The sequence below is a fragment of the Pocillopora verrucosa genome, chromosome 6, assembly GCF_036669915.1.
Source record: "Pocillopora verrucosa isolate sample1 chromosome 6, ASM3666991v2, whole genome shotgun sequence".
Taxonomy (NCBI): Eukaryota; Metazoa; Cnidaria; class Anthozoa; order Scleractinia; family Pocilloporidae; genus Pocillopora; species Pocillopora verrucosa.
In genome coordinates, this window is record NC_089317.1 from 12002334 (window position 1) to 12027359 (window position 25026).

General features: G+C 38.3%; 2 protein-coding genes across 3 annotated transcripts in view; both read right to left on the minus strand.

Moving 5' to 3' along the window:
- Positions 1 to 7575: 7575 nt before the first annotated feature.
- LOC136276833 (neural cell adhesion molecule 1-like) overlaps positions 7576 to 25026 on the minus strand; it is a 46622-nt gene continuing 29171 nt past the window's right edge. The window contains exons 10-12 of one of the 2 annotated variants that reach the window (XM_066168423.1): positions 9606 to 9629; positions 8169 to 8315; positions 7576 to 7731 (exon numbers count right to left, since the gene is read on the minus strand). In XM_066168423.1, coding sequence (XP_066024520.1) covers positions 8302 to 8315; positions 9606 to 9629 — 38 coding nt within the window. In that variant the 3' untranslated portion in view covers positions 7576 to 7731; positions 8169 to 8301. Of the gene's footprint in view, positions 7732 to 8168; positions 8316 to 9567; positions 9630 to 25026 lie in introns of those variants that run through there. The other variant, XM_066168421.1, reaches the window with a different exon arrangement.
- LOC136281594 (myosin light chain kinase, smooth muscle-like) lies at positions 15031 to 24849 on the minus strand. Its single transcript, XM_066168259.1, has 4 exons — positions 24554 to 24849; positions 19894 to 20259; positions 16272 to 16562; positions 15031 to 15317 (listed from the first exon to the last, which is right to left on the minus strand). The coding sequence occupies exons 1-4, from the start codon at positions 24618 to 24620 to the stop codon at positions 15031 to 15033; spliced, it is 1011 nt and encodes a 336-aa protein (XP_066024356.1). The 5' UTR covers positions 24621 to 24849.

The window sequence follows — 25026 nt, forward strand, 5'->3', positions numbered from 1 at the left end:
TGCTGCCTTTTTGCCATTTATCCATGACTGTATGTGAGCCTAGTCGCATACCCCAATGTTGGCTACTTTAATGCCAGAAGATAACTGACATCGGGTCAAAAAGACTGCCAACTAGATTGCGCGTCATTGCTTTTCCCGTTCTCCAGCATTTTAGCACAATCGAGTGACATTTACTGTTTGCCTGTTGACATAACACCTGCTTCATAAGCCAGAGGCTTCTCAGGGTTGGGTATAAAGTTGATGGAAGCTCACCTTGCCCGCTACATCTTTATGATTATGGCCGTGGAAGGGATCAAACCCTAACCTTCTGATGTTGCACTATCACAGCACCGTCCTATGAGTATTCACTCCAGCCACAAATGTGATACTTTCGCCTTTACCAAAGGCTTAAAAATGTGAATAGTTGCATGAAGTCTAGATTTTTCAGACATTGAACTGTTTGGATACTGTTTGCATTGCCTTAGCATATTCGAAGGTGTTGGTTTATGATGCCGCAATGAACAACAATTGAGTGGTAATTTTAGTTCACCGCAAAGTAAGCCAACTAGGACTCAGTGGGTCATGAGATAATTTTTTTGTTGGGGGGGGGTGAAATTAGTGGCATGATGGGTGAGGTAACGACGAATCAGCAACATGATGACTGTGCACTATTTTGTTTCAACGTCAGAGGGTAGCTACTTGTACACCCACTTAGGCATTTACCCAAGCTTGTGCGGTAGTTACCAGACACTTCAAGTGACTTAAACACAACAGAATCAAATACGATTTATAAAATATGTAACCATCACCTCATTGTGCAGAGAAAAAGAGAAAAAGAGAAAAAGGACTTGGTTAGAAACAGACTTTGTACAAAGGTCAAATGACAGCCTGGGGCACGGCAGAAATTTCATGACATATAAAAATCCACATCTGTGCGCTTCATACCAGAAAGACAATTCATGGAAATTTACCAAACGATATCTACAAGAAATGTCAAATTATCTCACTAAGTGAGTTAATCCCATAAATTAATTGTGACACATAAGACATGAAGTACCTTCATAACAAGGTTAGTGACAAAAGCACTCATAACTCAGCTTGCCATGGTCAAAACCCCAGAAAATCCAACCTGCATCAACTTAACTGTAAGAGGAGGAACTGAACCTATTTGCAGCACATTATCACCCCTCTGCCATGAAATTGTACTAATTTCTCTACATTTTATGCTCGAACTGAAGCTTTGTTTTCATGTGATGAAAAAACATGATGCATTATGGTATTTTTGTCCCTTCATTACATGAGACCCGTGGGGGGTTTGTTTACTAACATACATATCTCTACTGGAATTTAAAACAAGCCACAAATTGTGGGGCACTGTTGTTGATGCATGGGGTTCAGATGCAAACACAACCCCCCAGTCACCATATCGATCAGGACTTTATTCTTATGAATGCCTTTGTTATAGAAGCTGAAAAATATTATAAAAAGTACTTATTCACAATGAACTTACTCCAAAACAGCTGTGAACGGTAAAAAAATTATCACAGTGAGTGAACTCTTAAGGGGGGATTCCGAAAAGAGAATCTCTTCAACCTTTAGTTCATAACTCAAATTACCCATTAATAGAGGTTTTCTTGTTCAAAATATAGCAATGAGAAAAATTTGGTTAGTCACTGAAAAAGGTATTCTAATCTGTTTGATGCGTTCCAAGCCATATATTTACATGAGTTCAAAATCCAAGATGGCAGTTCATGAAATAGTTAGAATTGGCGTTTTGATGCTCATGCCCACTGTGATATGGTCCCATCTAATGAAGGTTCCACAGAATAGGGTATTGCAAAGAAATGATAAAAGTTCTGTCATTTTATGCCATAATCAACCATTAATGTACAAAAAGTCACTAATATGGTAATTGTGAAGAAACACCTCCCCTCCACTGACAGATGGCCAACTGTCAGCAACAGTCAGTCAACAGTTGGCTGACACTAAACTGACAGGCCACAGAGAGGTAACCAACAGGTTGCGACAGGTGGTGAAATAGCTTTGTTAGACACCATATTTACATTTTACAAAACGGACCAAGGCATATATGTGCATTTTTGCATTCAAAAACTTGATGTAAAACTTATATAAATGCTTGAAATTCCTCAAATGCCACCAAAACTAAAAAAGGCAAGAAAGCATTCCCTGTGCATTCAATGTTGTATATGTATAAATGATATATCTGTTTTTATGTAAAATGATCCATGATAGCGTGGGTTACGTTAAAGAACTAGAAGCAGTTTGTGGGAGAAGACTTTGGTGAAACCTGATAGTGATGGTTAACATGCCATGAGAGGGACAGCTGTTACGGTCAAATTTGATGATTGATTTTTTAATCAAATTTTGTCTCTCTTTTAACAAACAAACAGATCCTTAGGAGCCACCGATAAAATTAAAGTCAAAACGACATGAACTAATTTACTTGAGACCATGCAAAATTCAGAGGGGATTAGGAGAAAGTTAAAAATCCAAAACGGTGACCAGGCTGAGAGCCAAAGTGAGTGTTGGAAGAGAACTGCCCAGAAATTTTGCTGAACTCACATAAAAGGGCCAGAGACTTTTAAGAGTTTCATTTATCTTTTCAATACAATTATCAGGGGTTGTAAATCATAAAACTTTTTATGGCAATAATCAACCTAAAAGTTACCAACATTCTACTGACAGGTTGCCAACACCTGCTGACAGTCATGATGCAGTCTGGGACAATACAAAGCACAGGATTCTAATGCATACTGAGGGCATCTGACATGTACCGTGTATTTACTTTTGACACATGTTAAAACCTGTTATAGATAGGGATTCAGTTGCAAACTTGAGACTGATGATGGATTTTAGGTGATTTTCAAGGAAGATGTTCCTGTCTCCATTTTAGACTATAATAATTTTTGGTAAGCCATTAAGCTGAGAAAATTTGGTTTGTCAAAAGACTGTACAACTGCCAGTATACAAGGTGCTACTTTAAGCATGCATAGACAATTTAAATGCAGGCAGGCCTACATTGTAGCATTCCTCAAGGCAAAAAGCACACTCTTCTTTTCAGTTGAAAGCCATCTTGGTGTTTGGAAATCATTCTGACGAACATCACGTTCAGAAAGCAAGGGTCGGCGTTTTCGGTGTCTAAGCTTCAAATGACACATGGTAAAAAAAACACTTAAAATCCTTTGTCCGGCAGAATAAATTTCACACTTACCTGACCCGTGAAACTTTACCAGCAGAAGAAAGAAAAGAAGTAAATTTCATTATCACGGAAAGACACCATCTCATCAGACTTTTGCTGATGCTTCAATGAGGAAGGTTGTGCCTAAATCCTACGGAAGTTACTTGAAGGGATAGACGAGATTTGAGACTGGGACCGAGTGTCACGATCATTCTCGTGAAATTGTCGGTCGTAGTCGGTAAAAATGCCTAAACAACATGGCGAATGGTGCAATTTATAGAGGAAAACTCGATGTTAGCTATACACTTGGAACATTTGCATGAATTGTAGAAACTCTCCTTTCGGATACACACTCCATTCAGAGTAAGCCATGCGTGAAACTTGCGAATGTGGCGAATGTGTCGAATGAGAGTGAATCATAGCACCGATATCGATTACGCATGCGTACGAAACTTAATGAAAGTCACGCAAATAGAAAAAAAATTGTAACAAACAGTTTTCAACTCCTCTTTCTTGTTTATCAACCGTGGATTCTTTTCCAAGGACTACTGCATATAATCGAGGTAGGGTTCCCCTGATCTAACCTCTGTGGCGATGCTTGAGAGTACCCCTATTCCTGGGGCCGGAAACGGAAGTCAAACGGATCACAAGCGAAATAATAACGCAATCCAGACGCGCAAAACCCAGTCAGTACTTAGCAAGAAGTGCGAGAAAATCAAATTGCATCAATTTTCTAGGAGCAATTTTCCTGATTCCCTCTATCTTGATGAATTGATATCAGCTTCCTCGTGTATCTGCAAACCATGTCATCTAAAAACATCTCTGATACTTTTACCTCTATGCCCGATGTAAAATCAGCCGAGAAGCTGCTACACGAACGCGAGGTGGACCAGTCCCTAAATGCCCTTGTACAACCTCTTTCACAGCCAGAGCTGAACAGTTTTATTACAATGAATGGCTGAAAAGTACACTGACCGGAGCTCCGCTTTTAGGCTCGGCTAGATCTATATATTATAAGCTCAATATAAGAGAGTTTGCACCAATTTTTCCTCCACACTGTTTGACAGCGATAACTCGTTCATTGCGTAACGGCATTTCCGATTTTAAGAGAAAAAAAAATTAGTTACTCCATGATATAATCGATCATGATGAGATAAAGGCACAATAAGCTTTATTTTCGTCCATCTGGTGGGACAAATTGAAGATTTTAACCCAGTTGTGACCCCATAATACTTTCACTTCAATGATATTGGTCCCCAGATCAAATTTTTATAATTGGGTTTTTTTTTTCGCTCTTAAGTTAAAAAAATTATCCAAGTTTAATTTGTCGAAAGAGAAAATCCAAAATATTAAAAAGTGGGCGAGGTAGGGCTAAAAGACTGTTTTACGATGCTTGTACCAGGAGTAATGGCTCTTGCTAGTACCAAATAATAAAGGCGTAATGATTCGGGGGTGTCTGGGCCGGCAGAGTTTTGACCTTCTTCTAGGACTTCGCTCAGGATCTCGATCTGCATATTTCGTTTACATCGCGTATTGCACTGCCCAAAAGAGGTGAATTTGTCACATTTCCCGAAACTTTGAAGAGGCCTGGGCAAAAGAAATGGAAGGGAGAAAAGTTTGTTAAGGCGAAAAAAAAAGTGTTATCTTACTCTTTGCTTTTCCTGACAAAATTTTTGGTCCTCGTTAAACCCATGATGACCTGGCAAACGATTAGACAGTTTATTTTTACTTACCAACACAATTGTTCAATGTGATATAACACATATCTTGTGTTTGACTTTTTGGTATTTTTAAAAAGCTTGACAATAAGTCACTTTTCCTTCAACAACTTAAACATTGGCAGCATTGGCTAGAGACAAATTTCCTCCAAAATGCTCGGTGGATATTTCCTGAAAAGCGAGGAGCTCCTTGCCCCCTTTCCCAACTCTTCCTCGGTCGTCGAAGGATCATTTGTCCCGTATAGTTATTAAGTGCAACTGAGAAAACGAGAATACTGACCAGACGGTACACCGTGTTTGTCATTGACTTCATGAAATTTATTGACTACATCTGTTGTTCTGTAGTAACTGTGAAACATAAATGTCTCTTAAATATAGAAGAAGCCATTTTAATAAATTCAGCTGTATTACTTTCTTTCTTTTCAGGTGAGGCTGCCTGGCTCAGGTCAGTCCTCAGAGATAAATTACGATCTACAAACCTAATCAAGATAAACACACATGGGATTGCTAGCTATTATTTCAGACGTTCCTTGCGAGGCATCATCATGCAGACAGATTCGTTTCAGAAATTTTCAGACCTTACATTAAAAGCCACTTTCATAATTTTTTTTGGAAAAGAACTTAAGACCAATTTGATCGAGTGTCAGCACCAACGTCGAGTTACATTACTTGTAAAAAAGAAAAGGCAAAGAACAATTTTAAGACAAAACTTCCACTAAGTCTTCAAAACAAGATCTTTCAAGTGATTTTTGGAAAACGCTCTTTTTAACCATTAGTAACATTTCATTTCTTCGTTTCGACTTTCTTGCGAACAGTTATAAGAATTAGCTTAACCGCTAAATAAACACTGGCGTCTCCGACCCAGTGACCATTTTAGGCTGACATGTTGATTGCGAGGTGTTCAAACAGTTGACCCTCAAAGCCTGAGTACGTTTACCCAACTATTCTACTAGATCTTCAACTCTTGCGTCCAAATTCTTGTGCCACATTTTCATGCTAATCAGCCTCTGCAGAGGAAAAATAGATTTTAACAGAAGTGGTAAGACTATTTTGCCTCCTTTACGCTAAGAGCAGCCACCGAATGCGCTATCAGCGTGCAGGGCCAATTACACACGGATTTAGTGTATTATCAAAGGGTTAACAATTCCTTAATCGAATCCAAGTTTTACGTTCATCCGATCGCCTTATCAAATAAGATTAAAGGGCTATTGCTGAAATATACTGATACCCTTATCAGTGAAAAATTACATCAAAAACAATCCCGAGAGAGATTTTTGTTAACAATGCTGGTCGTGGAACCTTGGTGATATAACAGAAAAGAGGACATCTGAATGAGATAACGTTGATTTAAAGGAAATTGGTAACTTGCCACGTCCATCACAAGTCTTACCTCGAGCAGGGTTCCCATGTCTTCAAGCTCTTTTCAATTCAGTGAATGTTTGTTTCGTCTCGCATCCGGGTCATTTTGCCAGCATCTCATCATTATCTGGTAGCTAATATCGATCTACACACATATAATGAGCACTTATGACAGCGAGATGCATATAATGTTTCTTTCAATGAGCATAAAAAAGGAAAGAGAGGGACAAGTGCCAAATCCATGTGCTGTGTTTTAGGCATTCGGAATCCCTGCTGAAGCAAGTTTGCAATTTTCCTGTCATCAAAACGTGGATTCGTTGAACCACCTGAAAAAGAACTAATGTGCATCTTAGTGCAACAGGATATAAACCTCAACTCAGTACCTTCTTCTTCATCTGCAGCAGAATGCAAATTCTTTTCTCCACCCGAATGGATTCCTTTCATCAATCTAAAACATGAGTTTGAAGAATAGTACAAGAAAACGTACTCCAGCCTAAAGTAAACCACTATCACAGTCTGATCAAATTTCATCAGGTGTTAACTATGGTGAAAATCTCGTCAAAGACAACTCCATAATTCCACCTGACAAAGCAAAAATAGGTTATGGTAGTGGGCCCATAGAATCAATTACCAATATGTTAAAATGTAATATATATGAAATAAAAATCAATATCTTCTTTGGAAAAGCTTCAAAATTACAACTTGGCCATGCAATTGTTATTAACTGTAAAATAATAATAATAATCTACTGTCACCAAAAGAAATGAAAAATTTCACTTACACGCCAGTGTTTGTGGTACAGGTGCCGTACAACAACGCTCCTAAGCTTCCTCTTTACAGAACGATGGCCAGCCCTTCATTAGGAAGCTAAACTGGATGTAAACGTTTTCATTAGGCAGTAAATCAGACATATTTTTGATGGCGGTAAATTTCAAAGTAATGATACGCCATCTTTCATCGCAAAAGATCAGAAGAGGAAGACTTTTTTTTTAAATCTTAGCCACTGGCAATAATCGGATTACCTTTACCTATCTTTCATAGATATTCTCTTGTTGGACGTCTCTAGCCATTCCAAAGTCTGTCCTTTGCATGTTTCTTTTTACGTACCGCGAGGTCTCGGTGGATGATCGAACGGAAAGCTGAGACAAAACACGGCTGACTCATCAAATGAAACATATTCCATAGATACCAGAAGTGACTCTGCAAAGTGCTCCTAAAGTGTGAAGCAAATAATCCAATCACTTACGAGAGACTTTAAGTCCCAAAAAAAACGAGCCAAAATAAAAGAATTCTGTGATAAAATCAGCCTCATACGCTTTATGTCGCAAAGTTCAATGAGACCCATACAACCTAATTGAGCATACCGATTCCACAACATATCCCAGAAGTCTGATGACGTGAGGGTATGGTTTCAGCTGCTTCATTGTCTCAAGTTCTTTCATCAAACCTCCGATTTGTCCGATTCTGCAGCATTGACTGGGAAGTTAAAAGCAAAGAGCAACGTTAGCAATGGGCAAAATGGCAACGTAACGATGAAAAATCAAGTGGCTGAGAAAAACTTCAAATAATACTCCGTTCTATTGCTTAGGGGTAGGGTTGGGTTTAGGTTTAAGGTTAGGGATGGTTTTCAGTTAGACCTACAGTGAACCCTTTAATTTAATCGGAATGAACAAAACAGAACAAAACGGTTGACGTTATTTCATCCTAACGTCCGAAAATCATAAAATAGATCTTACTTTTTTGGATCTTTATAGCTACTGCAATCGTCCCAGGCTCCCTCGAAGTCCCACTACAGTTCCCTTGATAACTTGGCGGAAAGCAACACTACTAATAACGCTTTCTTATGGTCACGTGATCACTAAAAGCTTTCCAGGAGCATGTGAATGGACGTAGAGGCACCTACCTATCAGCACCTGGGACTGCATTTTGCGCTTTAATATGATCTCTGTTGGCGTCCCTGAGATCCTTGTACTCTGCAAGAACCTGGGTGAGTCTGCTTGAACCAGGCTGGCTTGGTTCGACATCTCTTAATACCACTTTATTCAATTAACTTGAGATGCCTGTTTAAGTATAAATACATAATAAAAAAAAAGTAAGATTTTGTACTTAATTTCATCGCCATAAACGCGTGCTGACGTATGAACTGGGGTAAGTACTGTAAATTGACGAAGAACGTTTATGTTGTTGTTCCAACATACCATAGGTCGGGGTAGACTCTTACCTTCTCTTTCGTTTAGCACCCGATTATAAAAATAACCTGACCAAAAAGCGTCATTTCCAACGATTTTTTTATCTTCTGCACGTATTCCAAGGCAGAAAAAGAGACAAATGTTTTCATCAATACTCTAAGCAGATTATCATGCTTTTTTCATTTGAGTCGTTACTTTTTGACGAAAACCATTCGGCGGTAAGTAATGAGAAGTGTAACTTGAAAGCAAATTTTTCTGGTAGCAGCAGGGGTTGTATTTACTGATGTTTTTGATTGCGCAGAAGGGTTATGATGTTACTTACTTTCATATGAACTGGCAGGCGTATAGATGGGGCTCCGGCAGTTATTCCTCCAATATCAGGTCATCTTCACTGAGACTGAATTCTCCATGCGTCCCATCTTTTGTCAGTTATTATCGGTTTTTGCATAATATCGTCATTTTTTGGTATTTCGCAGATCAACCAGTATGTACTCCCACTTTCAGCTTTGACAAACAGTTGATCTTCTCACCACTAGCAAATATCACGATATTTTGCACAACCTTGTTCAGTTATCTGTTAGTCATTTATCTCATCCGCATTTCAGAGATGAGATAGAATGTAATTTCACGTAACTTTTGACCAAAGTCAAAAATAAATACGTGGCAATTTAAAATACTGCTTTGCTATGCAGTTGTTATAGACGTTAACAAGAATCAGCAAAGTTCTTCCATATCTGGCTTTACCTTTGACCCACGTCAAAAGTAATGTCACACACTTTCCACATTTAAATCGCCCATGACTAGCATAGAATACAGAGTCAAAAGCGTAAAATATTTGATATCGTTCAAGATGCTCATCAAAAAATGATATCAAATCTGAACAACATATTTGACCTTACCTTTGACAAGGATCAAATATGCAGGAGATCTAAATTTTCCGCAAACTCGAAAAAGAAACTATCCGGTGAACGAGGTTGATGGCTCTGACCGCGTACATGTAATATTAATAATTGGGGATCGAGCATATTGGGCTAGAAATAAAAGCTTGGGAAAGTGGACACCTTTTGAATAATCAAAGCACGATTTCGCATGTAGTTACCCTCAAATGTAGTGATATTTTGATAGAGGTTGTAAGGTGCTCTCAACAAGCGTTCCACGTACCTTTTTCTTTGTCTATCCCGGATACTGAAAAAAGGAAAGCAAAATAGTAATAAAATAAAATAAAGATTGAGAAACATAATGAAAACAAAAATTGTGGGGAACAAGGTTACCAGGCTGGACAATAACAACGTTGACCAGCACTGACCTTCAACTTTGGCCAGCTTGATTAGAGACGTTTTCCCTCTCACTAAATCGATTTTGTTTCGTTTGGTTAAAATTAATTATCTCATTTCGTATACATGCTGTACAATGGAAGGGAGCTTTATTAGATAGAAAACGGGGATTCTGGCGCATTTTTGAAAACAACCTTGATTTTAAAGGCAACTCATGAATTTAACCTTGATTTCAAGTCACAGAATTATTCATAAATACTCACACCCTCTTCACAACTCACGAGTGAGATCTGAAGAGGGTGTGAATATTATAATCTCAAATGACCCTCTCGAACGATTCTCCTGAACGATTCTCTTGAATGATCCTCTTGTCACGTAATCGGGTGTTGATGGTTTGGGAGACGATTTTTCAAATATCATCGTTGTATCTTCTCGCAAAAAAATTATGCTGTGCCTAGATTTATTCTTCTGTCAAAACAGTGTCATTGAGAGCAGTCCTTCACGAAAACGATCTCGAACTATTTTTGTGTAATATCCCCATACGAATTCCGCATCTGTTGAAAGAGTTGCTGAAAAGTTGATAAGTTTTTCACCATTGAACAAGAAAGAAGAAGCACTGACGCTTGAATCTTTTTCAATTTCTTTCAACCAAATACAAATGATAATTCTCCATCTCTCAGGAACTGTTGGGTATTTTTTATATCTTCTCTTTTTTGTCTCTCTGTTTTTGCTCCACCAATCGTTAACTGATCTTTTTCTCTAGGCAGAGAAATTGACGAGATTCCATTTCCAATCAGAGTATCTCACTTGACTGAGACCTAAGACCTAAGACCGCTTCATGATCTTGAGAGAGAAGAAGTTTGTGTCACGCTTTATGGCTTCACCGAAGAAAAAACCAACCGTGAAAAGATTGACAACCTCTCTGTTCGCAGCGTGAGGCAGCGCGATCATACATCATTAATGAATGAGTTGCCAGTAATAGGATCCTTGTGTTTGCGCAAAGATTTCTGAGATCGCCATGGGACAAACATTGCAACTCGCAAACATTGCAACTCATACATGGTGTAAAATCACCATGTTTTCGATAATTACATTTGTATGAATATTCTAGAATACTTTGCTAAAGTGTAAAAGAACAGTCGTGTAGTAGTAGTAAGTTTCTGATGTCAAGAGTGACTGACTGTTTGGAAGGCTTCACCGAAAGAAAGTTACTTAGGATCTAGACCGTAGTGGGATTAAGTATGTTCATCGAGGATAATTAGTGTATTGTTTATTGGAGTTGCTCCTGAACAAGAAAACTACACGTCGTTCAACAAAGAGGTGAAGTTTATAGAGGAATAGAGTTCTCCCTGTCGGTAAGATTATACCGTAACAAGGCACTTTGAGAAGAGCTCTACTATTCGTCTGGGGAGAAATGGAGAATAGTGCGTGTAAAACATTTTCAAGGGATAAAGAAGGAGTCATGATAATTTGAAAGTGCCTTATTTTCTTTAATGCTTTAGTAACAGTGGATCTTCTCAGGTAGAGTCGCAACAAATGATAGGGATGTCCGTGCTGTTGAGGTAGCCAGATGTGTTTTGTTCTCTTCTCACAGAATTATTGGTGTGGAAAATGGTGGCGGAGGGACGTATATAGAAAGAGGATGTTTAGTTGCCCCTAAAATTAAATAAGCACAAAACCGCTGTTACTGTGAAAGAATCAAAGCGTTCGTGGTGCAGGAAATTCATGCATTGTTGTCCATTTAGTCCTCTCTTCTGTCTCTTAAAGTTGTCAGCTCATCTTCTGTTGTCATACTGTTAGTCTGAATGGCTCCCGCAGAATCAGTAGAAGTTCAAGTGATGGGGAACTTCTTAAAAATGGCTCATTACTTAACATTTTTGCAACATGCGAGAAGCATGTTAAAACCATTCCTGATATAATGCTTTTAAACTTCATCGATTTTGCTTCAAATTACAAAGTGGCGAAAAAAAGGCTTACATGTCAACTAGACAATATTGTTTCCTAGAGCTTTTCCAGTAATACTTGACTGCCATGCTGCTGGACGATCCATTATGGTCTTGCATCAAACGAGGTGAGTCGTTTGTGCTTGGTGGCCATTGTGCCAAGTGGTCCATTGTGGTCTCGAATCAAACGAACTGAGTCGTAGCACTCGGTGGTCACCATGGTAGTAGTAGTGGTAACTTTATTAAACTCCTCAAAAACGCTTTTCAGATTAATTTACAATGTCAAATATCTAAAACTTAGTTTTCCAAAAATACCCTTAAAAAATGCTGTTTTTTTTTTTGCTTACATACATCTAAATTAGTGATAGACTGAAACTCATCTGAGAGACTATTCCATAGCTTTTGGCCTCTGAAAGTAAATACACGCTAACCTGCAGCCGTCCTACCGAGTGGTATATGTAGGCGGTCCCTATTCCTAGTATTGCAGTTGTGCACTTCCGATCTGTTTTGAACTTCTCTGACAAAGATATGGAAGTGCAAGTCCGTTAAGCATTTAAATACCATGGTAGCATCCCATACCGCAAGTTGTTTCATAATTGGCAGCCACTGTAACTGCTTAAGAATAGGTGTAACATGATCAAATTCTTTCGTGCCGAAACTATCCGGACTGCAAAGTTTTGCACTGTTTGTAATAGCTCCATGTTTTTCTGGTGGTATTAGCCCATCGGGAGGATAGCCGGTAGAGCATCTTTCGCTACCGGCATTTGTAATTTAGCTTTCCCTGGTGCTTATTTGAAGGAAATGACTGTACAATCCTGTTGATCTCGAAAGATCGGTAGCAGCTCGAAATGAAACTCATCTTCTTAGGCGTTAAAACTGACAGGGAGTTCCTCATGTGAAGTAGGTAGACCATGACCTGATGCGAGTCTTGTTGGCTTCCTTCTGCAGCACTTAATCCCACCTCCGTAAAAGAATTAATTCGTAGCACCTTCCACCGGTCCAACCGTGATCTCCTAATTTATAAATGGACATTCCGATGTTTGATTTTAATTTTCTTAATAGATGCACGATTAGCGAGAACCCGGAAGAAGGTTCTATTAAAATGGAGCAGTTTCTCATTTACAGCGTCAGACAAAATGTTTTCATACCAAGGGATCTTGTTAAGGTCGCTCAAAAGCTCTGAGGATCGTAGTGCTTATAGCTCCTAGCGACACCGTAAGCAGCCGTGGCTTGGGCATCCTTAGATTTAACACAGCAAAGACCAAATATTGATCACTGATGTGAGTCTCCACTACACCGCTATCCACAGTTATTGCCGGGTTTGAAGTAAAAATGACATCAATCAGAGTTTTAGATGTTTCTGTCACTCTTGTGGGCTGGGTAATAAGCTGCTCATATTCAGACTTGTACACAGGTTGTTTAATGTTTGATTTAGTAGAACTACGAACAAATCAGAGTTGAGAGATCTCCGACCACTAGAATAGGTGGACCATAAACAAGCGCTTACGTATAACGGTCCCTGAAGCCTTCAAAGAAGGCAATATCACAATCAGGAGGCTTGTAAGTGCCGCACAGCAAGAATGACTTGAGCGTTTTGAGCTGAAATTGCATCCATAATTGGTGAAAACCAGTGTCTAATATTCGTGATAGGTCTTTAAGTACTTTAGACTTCAGGGTCTTGCGCATGTACACGCACACCCCAGCACCGACTCATTCTTTATCTTTCTCGACCTGTCCAGGTCTTGACAAACTTTATCCATCAATTTCGACCTCAGCGTTCTTTACACTTGAATTTAGCCAAGATTCTGAAATGCTAAGATTGCATACTTCTTTTAATCCATTAAATTACTCACTTCAATCAAATGCTCTCATTGTCTTCAAAACATCGTACATTCAAGTGTGCCACGGTTACTTTTGATTTCTGATAATTATTTCCATGGATTGTTGAAGGCAAGGTCCCATGAGAGGTTGTCTTGTGGATGTCAACTGGAATATATAATAAGTTACTTTGGTTTGCACCACGTCGTTTCTCTTGGAAGTTTTGCTGACTCTCTAACATTGATAGGTCTATCGTTTAGCCGTCTTAGATGGTTTCTCCCACGTTGTCCTCTCACTCGGAGCGAGCAAGTTGATACTCTTAAGAGTTAGCCATACTCGCCTTGACAAGGGATGGTGCATTAGTCCGTGACCAAGGTTTTTGCTTGTCGATTTCCAGAAATTCCGCAATGAAAAAAGGAAATTTCTCGTGCCAAGTGATCCTTTCATTGTATCAAATCAAACAAGTCAAACGAGCACGAAACAAAACTGAGTTGTAGTACTCGGTAGCCACTTGCATTTGATCACACGTTGTAGTGATATATTAGAACAACCGAGTGTAATATCTCAGGTGTAATTGAAATCTTCAACTCCAATGGAATACACCGTTTTTATGGCTACAGAGACAGTGGAACATCCCTTTAAGACCTTGATAATAATAATAGCTCAGACTACCGTCGAACCGCGTGTAGTCTTCAGATATCTGCTTTACAGACTACCATCCATAGACCATTATGAAAACCACGACATAGTCTTTAGATATCCGCTCCACGATTCGCAGAGTAATACGAAAACCACGGTGCGCGATTGTCTTTGCGCATATGACGTATGAACTCAATCAAAATGTCGCAGAACTGCAGACGATCGACGAAAAACTCTCAAAAAAAGTCACTCTTCAAAGCAAAGGACTCAAAAGATTATGAACTGCGTCCTCCTTCATCGAACGCAAAAAATTTCAGGGATGCTTTTTCGTTTTCAACAAGTATTGTCAAAAGACAAATAAAAGAAACAGCCGATTCGTATGTCTGTTAGAAAATACAGGATCACAGATAAAAAGAAGAACCAACCGTGAAGGATACTCGAAAACTTATTCTGAGATCTACTCAAATAGGAACTCATTCTTAAGCTCAAGACAAAACTGAAATTGAGTCACAAGGAATTGAATAATGTTAAGAAAGTCGTGAACTGATCAGCAAGTACATGAATGGGAACCGAATCCAAGGATATTGTCTTGAAATACATGGACTAGCCGATGATGTCAACGCCTGACAGAGAAATTGCAATCAAAGTGTAACCTATAATATTTGCATAGATGTCAACCTGGAAGGCTATCACAATACGTCTCGTGTTTCTCCCAACACTTCTTTCTAACTCTAGCCGCTTCCTGCGTGCTTTACAACAGAACAGAGCACAGTCAAGGCTTCTCTATTTATTAAACATCTAATCAAGTGTTTCTATCAAAACATAGGAAAATAATGGCGTCACCCCAGCCGGGTAATTTATGATTCTTTCACTAGTAGTCATGTTCAGGAGAGGAGGTGATACAAGTTTCACCTAAATCTTAAGTTTGTACTTACTTCTCTTATGAATGGTGATGTTAGCCATTAGGACATTCTTTTCCAGACTCCTTGCAATGCACCTGTAGCGTCCAAAGTCATTCTCAGTCTTGACTGTGACATGCAAAATAGTGCTTCCTGTTTCAACCCGAGTTCTATTTGGCAGTTCCCAGCTAACTTGAGGAGGTGGAAACCCCTGGACAGGACAGCACATTAGGACAGACTCGCCTTTGGTTGCATCAAAACTTGTGGGACACAAATCAGGATCCTCATACGAAGCTGGATCTTGAAAAAGAATTAAGATTAAGAAACCTCTTTCAAAAACATTTTTTTTCGCAAATCATCCCTCACATTTTGCCCCATGGTACCCTTTGATGTACTTTAATTTGCTTTCAAATACACTAAAAACTTTCAGCACTTCTTAAAATAAAATGGCAATCCTTGTTCAGATGCACATCCAGCTAAAAAGATGGACACGGGTGCACCTACGGGTAGGAGTGCATCTACGGACACAAGAGCAACTATGGACACAGGTGCACCAATGGACACGGGTGCACCTATGGACAACAGTGTACATGAGGACAAAGGTGCACCTGTGGACAAGGGTGTGTCTGTGGACACGAATGCACCTAGGAACATGAATGCACCTTAGGACACAAATGCACCTAAGGACACAAATGTGACTATGGACATGAGTGCACCTATGGAAAGGGGTAGAGCTATGGACTTGGGTATTACTGTGGTATAGATGTAAAGTATTGTAGTAAAAAAAGCAATGCGGTGTAAAATGCAGAGGGGTTTATGGACAGCTCTTATCGATGCCCAAATTGTGGCAAAAAAGGGACTTGGTTAGTACAGAGTTTGCACAAAGGTTAACTGACGGCAAGGGACTGGACAGAAATTAATAGAATGGGAAGATTTATAAAAATAATAGTCATCAATGATAATTGTTAAAATGCAAAACTTTTCAACTTAGCATGCTCTGCGTACCTAGCGCAATTAATATACCTTTTACATTTACACTGATAATAATGTCGAAATGCAGTCATTAACTCAACCAAACCAAAAATTCTTTATTTGACTAAAAAGAGGGTTTAAAGATGTAAAGTTACCAACTAACACTCTTGTGATCAAGAGGGCAAAACTGCAATTTCCCAGTACTGGCTTCTGGATTAAGGTTGTATTTATAAGGCTATTTTAGCTTACATAGGGGTTTCTACATGTCAAGAAGAAACTTACATACAACTCCAAGGAAGGCTCTTGCAGTATTAGATACGAAGTTTGAAGCTTTGCAGATATAATAGCCTGAGTCTGTGGTTGAAGTATTCTGCACGATTAACTGGGATGAATCATTATGGGAGTTTATTTGGACATTGACTCCGCTAGCAGAAATCTCACTTTCACCCAAACCAGTCTGCTTCATCCACACAATGTTTGGCAAAGGAAAACCCTTAACATTACAGGTAAAACTTGCTGTAACACCCTTTAAAGTGGACAGTGCAGGAGGGACGATCTCAACAACAGGAGGACCTAAAAGTAAAACAAAAGGGTTACAATAAAGGAACTCATCAAGCTTGCTTTTTATCCACATGTCATAACAGCGAAAGGGAGCGTCAGGGTTTGAAACATAAAGTAATTGTGATAATGTGTTACATGTGTGCAAACTAAACGACATTTCATTGCGTCAAAAGATTTATAAGTAAAATTTTTAAGATTTTGCTCCTGAAACAACACAACTCACCCTCCCACATGAGCAAACCTAGAATACCATGCCAGTCAGTGGTTCCTCATGGGAGGTGACCAGTAATTTAGCTAAATTCCTCATTTTCCAAAAAGGTGACAGTTTCCAGTGAAAAGTTTAGTAACATGTTGAAATGCTTAGGTTACTTACAAAAACATATTTTCAAACTGGATTCTTTAGCCCACCAAAGTGTGAATAGCCATTGTAGTGTCCCCCTTAATGAAAAGAAGGGGCTTTTGCAGCAAAACATCCTTGTATTGAATTATAATTCCAGAAACATCTGATTCAAGTTGCACAAGGTAATCTTTGCTATCTATCTGCATCTAGGACTAAACTGTGAGTGGGGAAAGATAAAAGGAGAGGAGTACTAAGATGAAAGTGAAAAAGAAGCCTGGCACTAAGCAAAGAGATTAAAGAAATTTGATGAGGACAGGCAATTGAAAAATTCTAACTGAAACAGATAAGGGCTCATGGTTTAATCAATCAACTGACCAACAACCCTTAGCAAGTTCTGTCACAGTGTGCTGAAGCCCCTTTTAAGTAAAAGAGAATCAAATTATTGGTCAGTGAAATTCAACTACAGGTCTGCCGAGGGCAAAATATGTTTTGCTGCAAGTCTCCTGAGATTACATAGGACACCTTCTTGTTTCTATTGGCATAGCCATTACCAGTTTTTAGAAAGTTGACATAAATTGGCATCAGTGGTCACCAAAAGGAGTGATATGTTGGTCCATAGACTTTCTAGATATAAACCTAACAGCTGTCTGAGTTTGATTGGGCTTAGATCACAAAGATTATGAATAACAAAGTAATGCAGCTGTAAAAATTAATATTCCAAAATTGAAGATACCCGAGTTCTAAATTGCACCATCATAAGCTGCATGTGAAAAAAGCATGTTGCCAAACACCACAGGAATTAAAAATACTGATAGTTTCACAATATGACTTATAATTCCACATGTGTCAGCAAAGTACCAGGAAGGCACGGAGAATGGAGATTTAACAAATGATATCAACAAGAAAGCTCAAATTACTTACTATGTTGAGCTAATCCCATAAAGTAGTTGTGAAGCATAAGACAAACACTATCTTCAAACTTGCTAACTCAACTGTTAGTTACAAAAGTACTCATAACTCACCTTGCCATAGTCTGGCATGTGCACCCCATAAAATCCACCCTGCATCAACTTAATAAGAAGAGGAGAAACTGAACCTATTCTAGCACCATTGATCAACTCTCTGCCTTGAAATTGTACTACATTTCTCTGCATTTCTTGCACAAAGTGAAAACCATGTTTTCATGTGATGAAGAACCTGATGCATTATGGTATGTTTCTCCCTTCATCATATGAGATCCCAACAGATTTCTTCTTAATATACATATCACTACTGGAAATTAAAACAATCTACAAATTGTGAGACATTGTTGTTTGATGCATGTTTGTTGAGATGCAACACAACCAGTAACCAAATTGATCAGGACTTTAATATTCATTTGAATTGTATGCCCTGAGCCCTAAGCATAGTTCTTATAAGTGCCTCTGTTATAAGCTGAAAAAATCATTTTAAAAAGTGCTTATTCACAATTAACTTACTCCAAAACAGCCATGAAAGGTAAAATTATTGCAGCATTAGTGAACTCTTATGATTCCAGAAGAGAATCTCTTCAACCCAATTAGTGTCCATAACTTAAAATTACCCATCAATATAGGTTTGTTTGTTCAAAATATAGCAACAGGGAACTCAGTCGATCACTAAACTGGAGTATTCTCATTTGTTCCATGTGCCAAGAAGGCAGATGATTGAAATTGTTAAAATTTGTGTTTTGATGCTTAGACATGCCCTAGTGTGACAATTGGTCCCTTCAATACAGGCTCCACAGAATAGAGTAAAAGAAATGATAAAAGTGTCACTTTATGCCATAATTGACCACTAAACACTTTAACTCCCAGCAGTGATCAACGAGTAACTTCTCCCTTATCCCTGGGAACAGGTAATGAGAATACTCAAACTTATCCGGTCAAAGTTGTTATCTTGATCTGAAGTCAAATTCTTATAACTTATTTACAAGGAAATGTCTAGCAGCCAGAGAGGAGAATTAGCATCAGATCTTGGGGGTTAAAGGGTTAATGTACAAAAAGTCACTCAATAACACTACCAAAATATTGATTTCATGAGATTATGGATTAAATTTTGCATGAAAGATTATTTTTAGTTTAATTTGAGTGGTTCTGCTGTAAGTGACCATTCAACACAGGTGGAAGACAATACAGACAGGCTGTCAGGACTCAGGCAAGGGTGACAGTGACTGCTTAAAAGAGGTAACTTCATAATAGAGATGAAAATTGCTGTAATCATGAGGAACAAATTTTGAGACTTTGACAACCACCCATTCAATACGGTGCCACTTAATGCAGGTTCAACTGTTATTGGAATATTGGAAAATTCCACGAGGTTTTAAAGACCAACCCCCAGGATTGAAATTAAACAGAAGTTTTACTTGCATGGCCAGATTTGTTACCTGATTAATTCGCTCTAAGAAACATTGTGCAGTTTGCAATTAGGTCAAGCTAAAACAGAACAATTTTAGCCAGACAATACATTCCACAACCTTTCCATTGACAATATATACTTTATGATGGTTATGCTTCTATAGTGCTTTAATGATTTTGTTAGCAAGGACACCCGTTAGGATATGGTAATACCATAAAGAGGTGGTTGCTGAGAGAGGTGTGGCAGTGGATACTCTTATTGGGAATCAGTTAACAGAAGCACATAAGTTTCAGTTTCTTTGGTTTGTTCATTTTTTAAATAGCCATCAAAAAATTGAAACCCCATAAAGGTCTTGATCAAGAAAACCTTCTCTGCTCTAAAGACTGTGTTTTCATGCATTTAACTTTTCCTATTATCAACACCGTAAAGGAGGAAACTGTCGTGACGGCTCTATTAAGGGCAAAGCCACAACATCACTTTTCATTGAATACTTTTTTGTTTGCATTGTGCATTGAAGTTATTTACTATCAGAATTGTTGAAATTCAATAGCATTACTTGCCCATTCTGAAAATTTATACTACCCTTTATGATGAAACAACAACTCATCACATAATCAAAAATCTTACCTTTCACAATTAATTGCACCATATCAAACACATCTAGAGCCAAAGGGTTATTTGGGACAAATCTGAAGAGGAAAACCTGGTTATCAACTGCTTTAATAGGCTTTAGAGTGAACATGACTCGCCCAGGTGAATGTTGATTCCAGCTGCCAAAACGACGGCCATTGTACTGAGATACATTAGGCATGAGACGCCCATTTCTATCAAGGATAAATAGAAGGACATCTAGCGCAATTATTCCCTTCTCTTTCGTTCCCCATTCAACTCTGTGTAAGTTACCAGAATAGTTCCACGAGAAGTCAAAAGAGGAACCAAGTTTTGCAGTCCTATTGCTTCCACTGTAAGATGATTCTAGTTGTACCTGTTCTGCTGTTAATAAAGAAACAAGACATCAGGTCAAAAACTGCCAACCTTAAAGAAGACTAATTTCTGCTCAGAAGATTTGTATGGAAGTACATGTACTTTTGACATGTTAAAACCTGTTATAAATAGGGATTTCATGGCAAACTTGAGACTGCTGATGCATTTATGATTTGCAAGGAAGATGTTGCTGCCTTTTTGGTTTATCACATGACCGTATGCAGACATCGGCATACAATGTGCTACTTTTAGCATTTGAAGATAACTTGAATGGGGGCATGCCTAGATTGCAGCATTGCTTTCGTTATACAGAAATTTTACCACAATGAGTGTGCAACACCTGCACAAAGCCGAGAGGACTCTGGGTTTGAGATAAATTTGGTTTTGCAACTAGAAAATTATATGCATCTGTGGTAGTAAACAAACCAGCAACCTGATGATGTGCACTTACTCAACTGTCCTAGAGTAGTTCACTGACACCAAAGTTAGGCATTACACAAGGCTTCATGTGGACTAGTTGGACAGGAAGTCATATTAATTAATACTGATTGAACTGTTTGACTGTTGCAATTGCCTTAGCAGTAATTTCGAAGGGTGTTGGTTTATGATGATCAAATGAAAACTAATTGAATGGTGATTTTAGTTCAAGAAAGTAACCAACTAGTGTGTAGTTGAATCTAGAAAATAATTTCCTTTTTTTGGGGGGGGGGGAAGGGGGAGGAGGGGGAGGTTAAATAAAGAATATCATTTTATTTTGTGTATTTATGTTTCAAATCCATGGGTAATATTTATCTTTCAAATCCATGGGTAATATTCATCTACTTGTTTTACTTGTGCTATATTACCAGACACATTCAAGTGACTTAACACAATAGAATCAAATACGATTTATAAATATTAACCATCATCATTGTGCAGAGAAAAAGAGAAAAAGGACTTGGTTAGAACAAACTTTGTACAAAGGTCAAATGACAGCCTGGGGCATGGCAGAAATTTCATGACATATAAATCCACATCTGCGCGCTTCATACCAGAAAGCACAATTCATGGAAATTTACCAAACGATATCTACAAGAAATGTCAAATTACTCACTAAGTTGAGTTAATCCCATAAATTAATTGTGACACATAAGACATGAAGTACCTTCATAACAAAGGTTAGTGACAAAAGTACTCATAACTTAACTTGCCATGGTCAAAACCCCAGAGAATCCAACCTGCATCAACTTAACTGTAAGAGGAGGAACTGAACCTATTTGCAGCATCATTAATCACCCCTCTGCCATGAAATTGTACTAATTTCTCTACATTTCATGCTCCAACTGAAGGCTTTGTTTTCATGTGATGAAAAAACATGATGCCGGCATTATGGTATTTTTGTCCCTTCATTACATGAGACCCCTGGGGGGTTTGTTCTAACATACATATCTCTACTGGAAATTAAAACAAGCCACAAATTGTGGGGCACTGTTGTTTGATGCATGGTTGTTCAGATGCAACACAACCAGTAACCATATCGATTAAAACTTTATTCTTATGAATGCCTTTGTTAGAAGCTGAAAAATATTATAAAAAGTACTTATTCACAATGAACTTACTCCAAAACAGCTGTGAAGGGTAAAAATTATCACAGCGAGTGAACTCTTAAGGTTCTGAAAGAGAATCTCTTCAACCTTTAGTGTTCATAACTCAAATTACCCATTAATAGAGGTTTTCTTGTTCAAAATATAGCAAGAGAAAATTTGGTTAGTCACTGAAAAAGGTATTCTAATCTGTTTTGATGCATTCCAAGCCATATATTTACATGAAGTTCAAAATCCAAGATGGCAGTTCATTGAAATAGTTAGAATTGGCGTTTTGATGCTCATGCCCAACTGTGATATGGTCCCTCTAATGAAGGTTCCACAGAATAGGGTATTGCAAAGAAATGATAAAAGTGTCATTTTATGCCATAATCAACCACTTAATGTGCAAAAAGTCACTAATAATATGGTAATTGTAAAGAACACCTCCCCTCCACTGACAGATGGCCAACTGTCGGCCAACAGTCAGTCAACAGTTGGCTGACACTAAACAGACAGGCCACAGAGAGGTAACCAACAGGTTAGCGACAGGTGGTGAAATAGCTTTATTAGACACCATATTTACATTTTACAAAACGGACCAAGGCATATATGTGCATTTTTGCATTCAAAATTTGATGTAAAACTTATTATAAATGCTTGAAATTCCTCAAAATGCCACCAAAACTAAAAAGGCAGGAAAGCATTCCCTGTGCATTCAATGTTGTATATGTATAAATGATATATTTTTTTTTATGTAAAATGATCCATGATAGCGTGGGTTACGTTAAAGAACTAGAAGCAGTTTGTGGGAGAAGACTTTGGTGAAACCTGATAGTGATGGTTAACATGCCATGAGAGGGACAGCTGTTACCGGTCAAATTTGATGATTGATTTTTTTAATCAAATTTGTCTCTCTTTTAACAAACAAACAGCTCCTTTAGGAGCCACCGATAAAATTAAAGTCAAAACGACATGAACTAATTTACTTGAGACCATGCAAAATTCAGAGGGGGATTAGGAGAAAGTTAAAAATCCAAAACGGCAACCAGGCTGAGAGCCAAAGTGAGTGTTGGAAGAGAACTGCCCAGAAATTTTGCTGAACTCACATAAAAGGGCCAGAGACTTTTAAGAGTTTCATTTTATCTTTTCAATACAATTATCAGGGGTTGTAAATGATAAACTTTTTATGGCAATAATCAACCTAAAGTTACCAACATTCTACTGACAGGTTGCCAACACCTTGCTGACAGTCATGATGCAGTCTGGGACAATACAAAGCACAGGATTCTAATGCATACTGAGGGCATCTGACATGTACCGTGTATTTACTTTTGACACATGTTAAAACCTGTTATAGATAGGGATTCAGTTGCAAACTTGAGACTGCTGATGGATTTATGATTTTCAAGGAAGATGTTCCTGTCTCCATTTTAGACTATAATAATTTTTGGTAAGCCATTAAGCTGAGAAAATTTGGTTTGTCACATGACTGTACAACTGCCAGTATACAAGGTGCTACTTTAAGCATGCATAGACAATTTAAATGCAGGCAGGCCTACATTGTAGCATTCCTCAAGGCAAAAAGCACACTCTTATTTAACTCTTCAATAAGTATCTCACCAAAAAGCCTGCTGCGAATAGTGAATAAGACCAAGAGAACACAAAATACAAATTGCCAACTCCCAAGTCTGGGTTGAAAGAGGGGTGAACTTTGAGCTATCAAATGCGTCCATGCCAAAAGGCACTTTGTTTTACAAGTGAGAACCACAGGAGTGTTTATGCTTTGCTAATACTGCATCCATGCCAAGTTAAAACTGGAATACCACAATTTCTGGGATTCAAACTCCATTCTCCCAGAGGTCATTATTTGGCAAGCATACTGCTGACAAGGAGCCAAAATGACCCCCAGTCCCAAGAAAAGTGGGAGGAGAAGTTTCCTTGGTTACACTACTCTTCTACCAAGAAAGGTAGGGAATTCTTATTGATCAAACAAAAGTTATTTGCCCACCAATACCACTGTGGGATACCACAATCATATGTGCATAAAGCTAAAAACTGGTCAGGTAGACAACTCATACATGTAGGTATAAGCAAATAATGCTCAATTATCCATCCAAGTGCACTATATTTAGTTTCTTTACAATGATTGCTGCCTGGAAAAAAAAGTCACGCTCAGCTAAGCTAACAGCAATTATCCTTGCTGAGGTCATTATTTGAAACAATAATAAGTGGAAAAATTGTTAACAGCTCTTCCCAATAATGAGTGATAGATGGCAATGAAGAGAGTTTACATGTATGTACAGGTAGTAACTCTTTTCTGGGTTTGCATAACCACCATGTTTGTAGTGGAAAGCCTCCTGACAAAGCAGAAACTTTTCTCATGGCTGAGAACACGACTCAAATTAATTAAGAAAATAGTTCACTTCTCAGTTTCAATGTTGATGTTAAATTCTGAACGTATGGTATTGTTGCCACTTGTAGCATAAAATCCTTTGCTCTTGATTTCTATCGCATCATAGTTAGTCAGACTTCATTTATCTCGTGATTGTAATCCTAACATCATATCTTAACTTTGAAATACAAAAACTGTTGAAAGCTATCTTGGTGTTTGGAAATCATCCTGATGAACATCACGTTCAGAAAGCAAGGGTCGGCGTTTTCGGTGTCTAAGCTTCAAATGACACATGGTAAAAAAACACTTAAAATCCTTTGTCCGGCAGAATAAATTTCACACTTACCTGACCCGTGAAACTTTACCAGCAGAAGAAAGAGCAAGTAAATTTCATTATCACGGAAAGACACCATCTCATCAGACTTTTGCTGATGCTTCAATGAGGAAGGTTGTGCCTAAATCCTACGGAAGTTACTTGAAGGGATAGACGAGATTTGAGACTGGGACCGAGTGTCACGATCATTCTCGTGAAATTGTCGGCCGTAGTCGTTAAAAATGCCTAAACAACATGGCGAATGGTGCAATTTATAGAGGAAAACTCGATGTTAGCTATACACTTGGAACATTTGCATGAATTGTAGAAACTCTCCTTTCGGATACACACTCCATTCAGAGTAAACCATGCGTGAAACTTGCGAATGTGGCGAATGTGTCGAATGAGAGTGAATCATAGCACCGATATCGATTACGCATGCGTACGAAACTTAATGAAAGTCACGCAAATAGAAAAAAAATTGTAACAAACAGTTTTCAACTCCT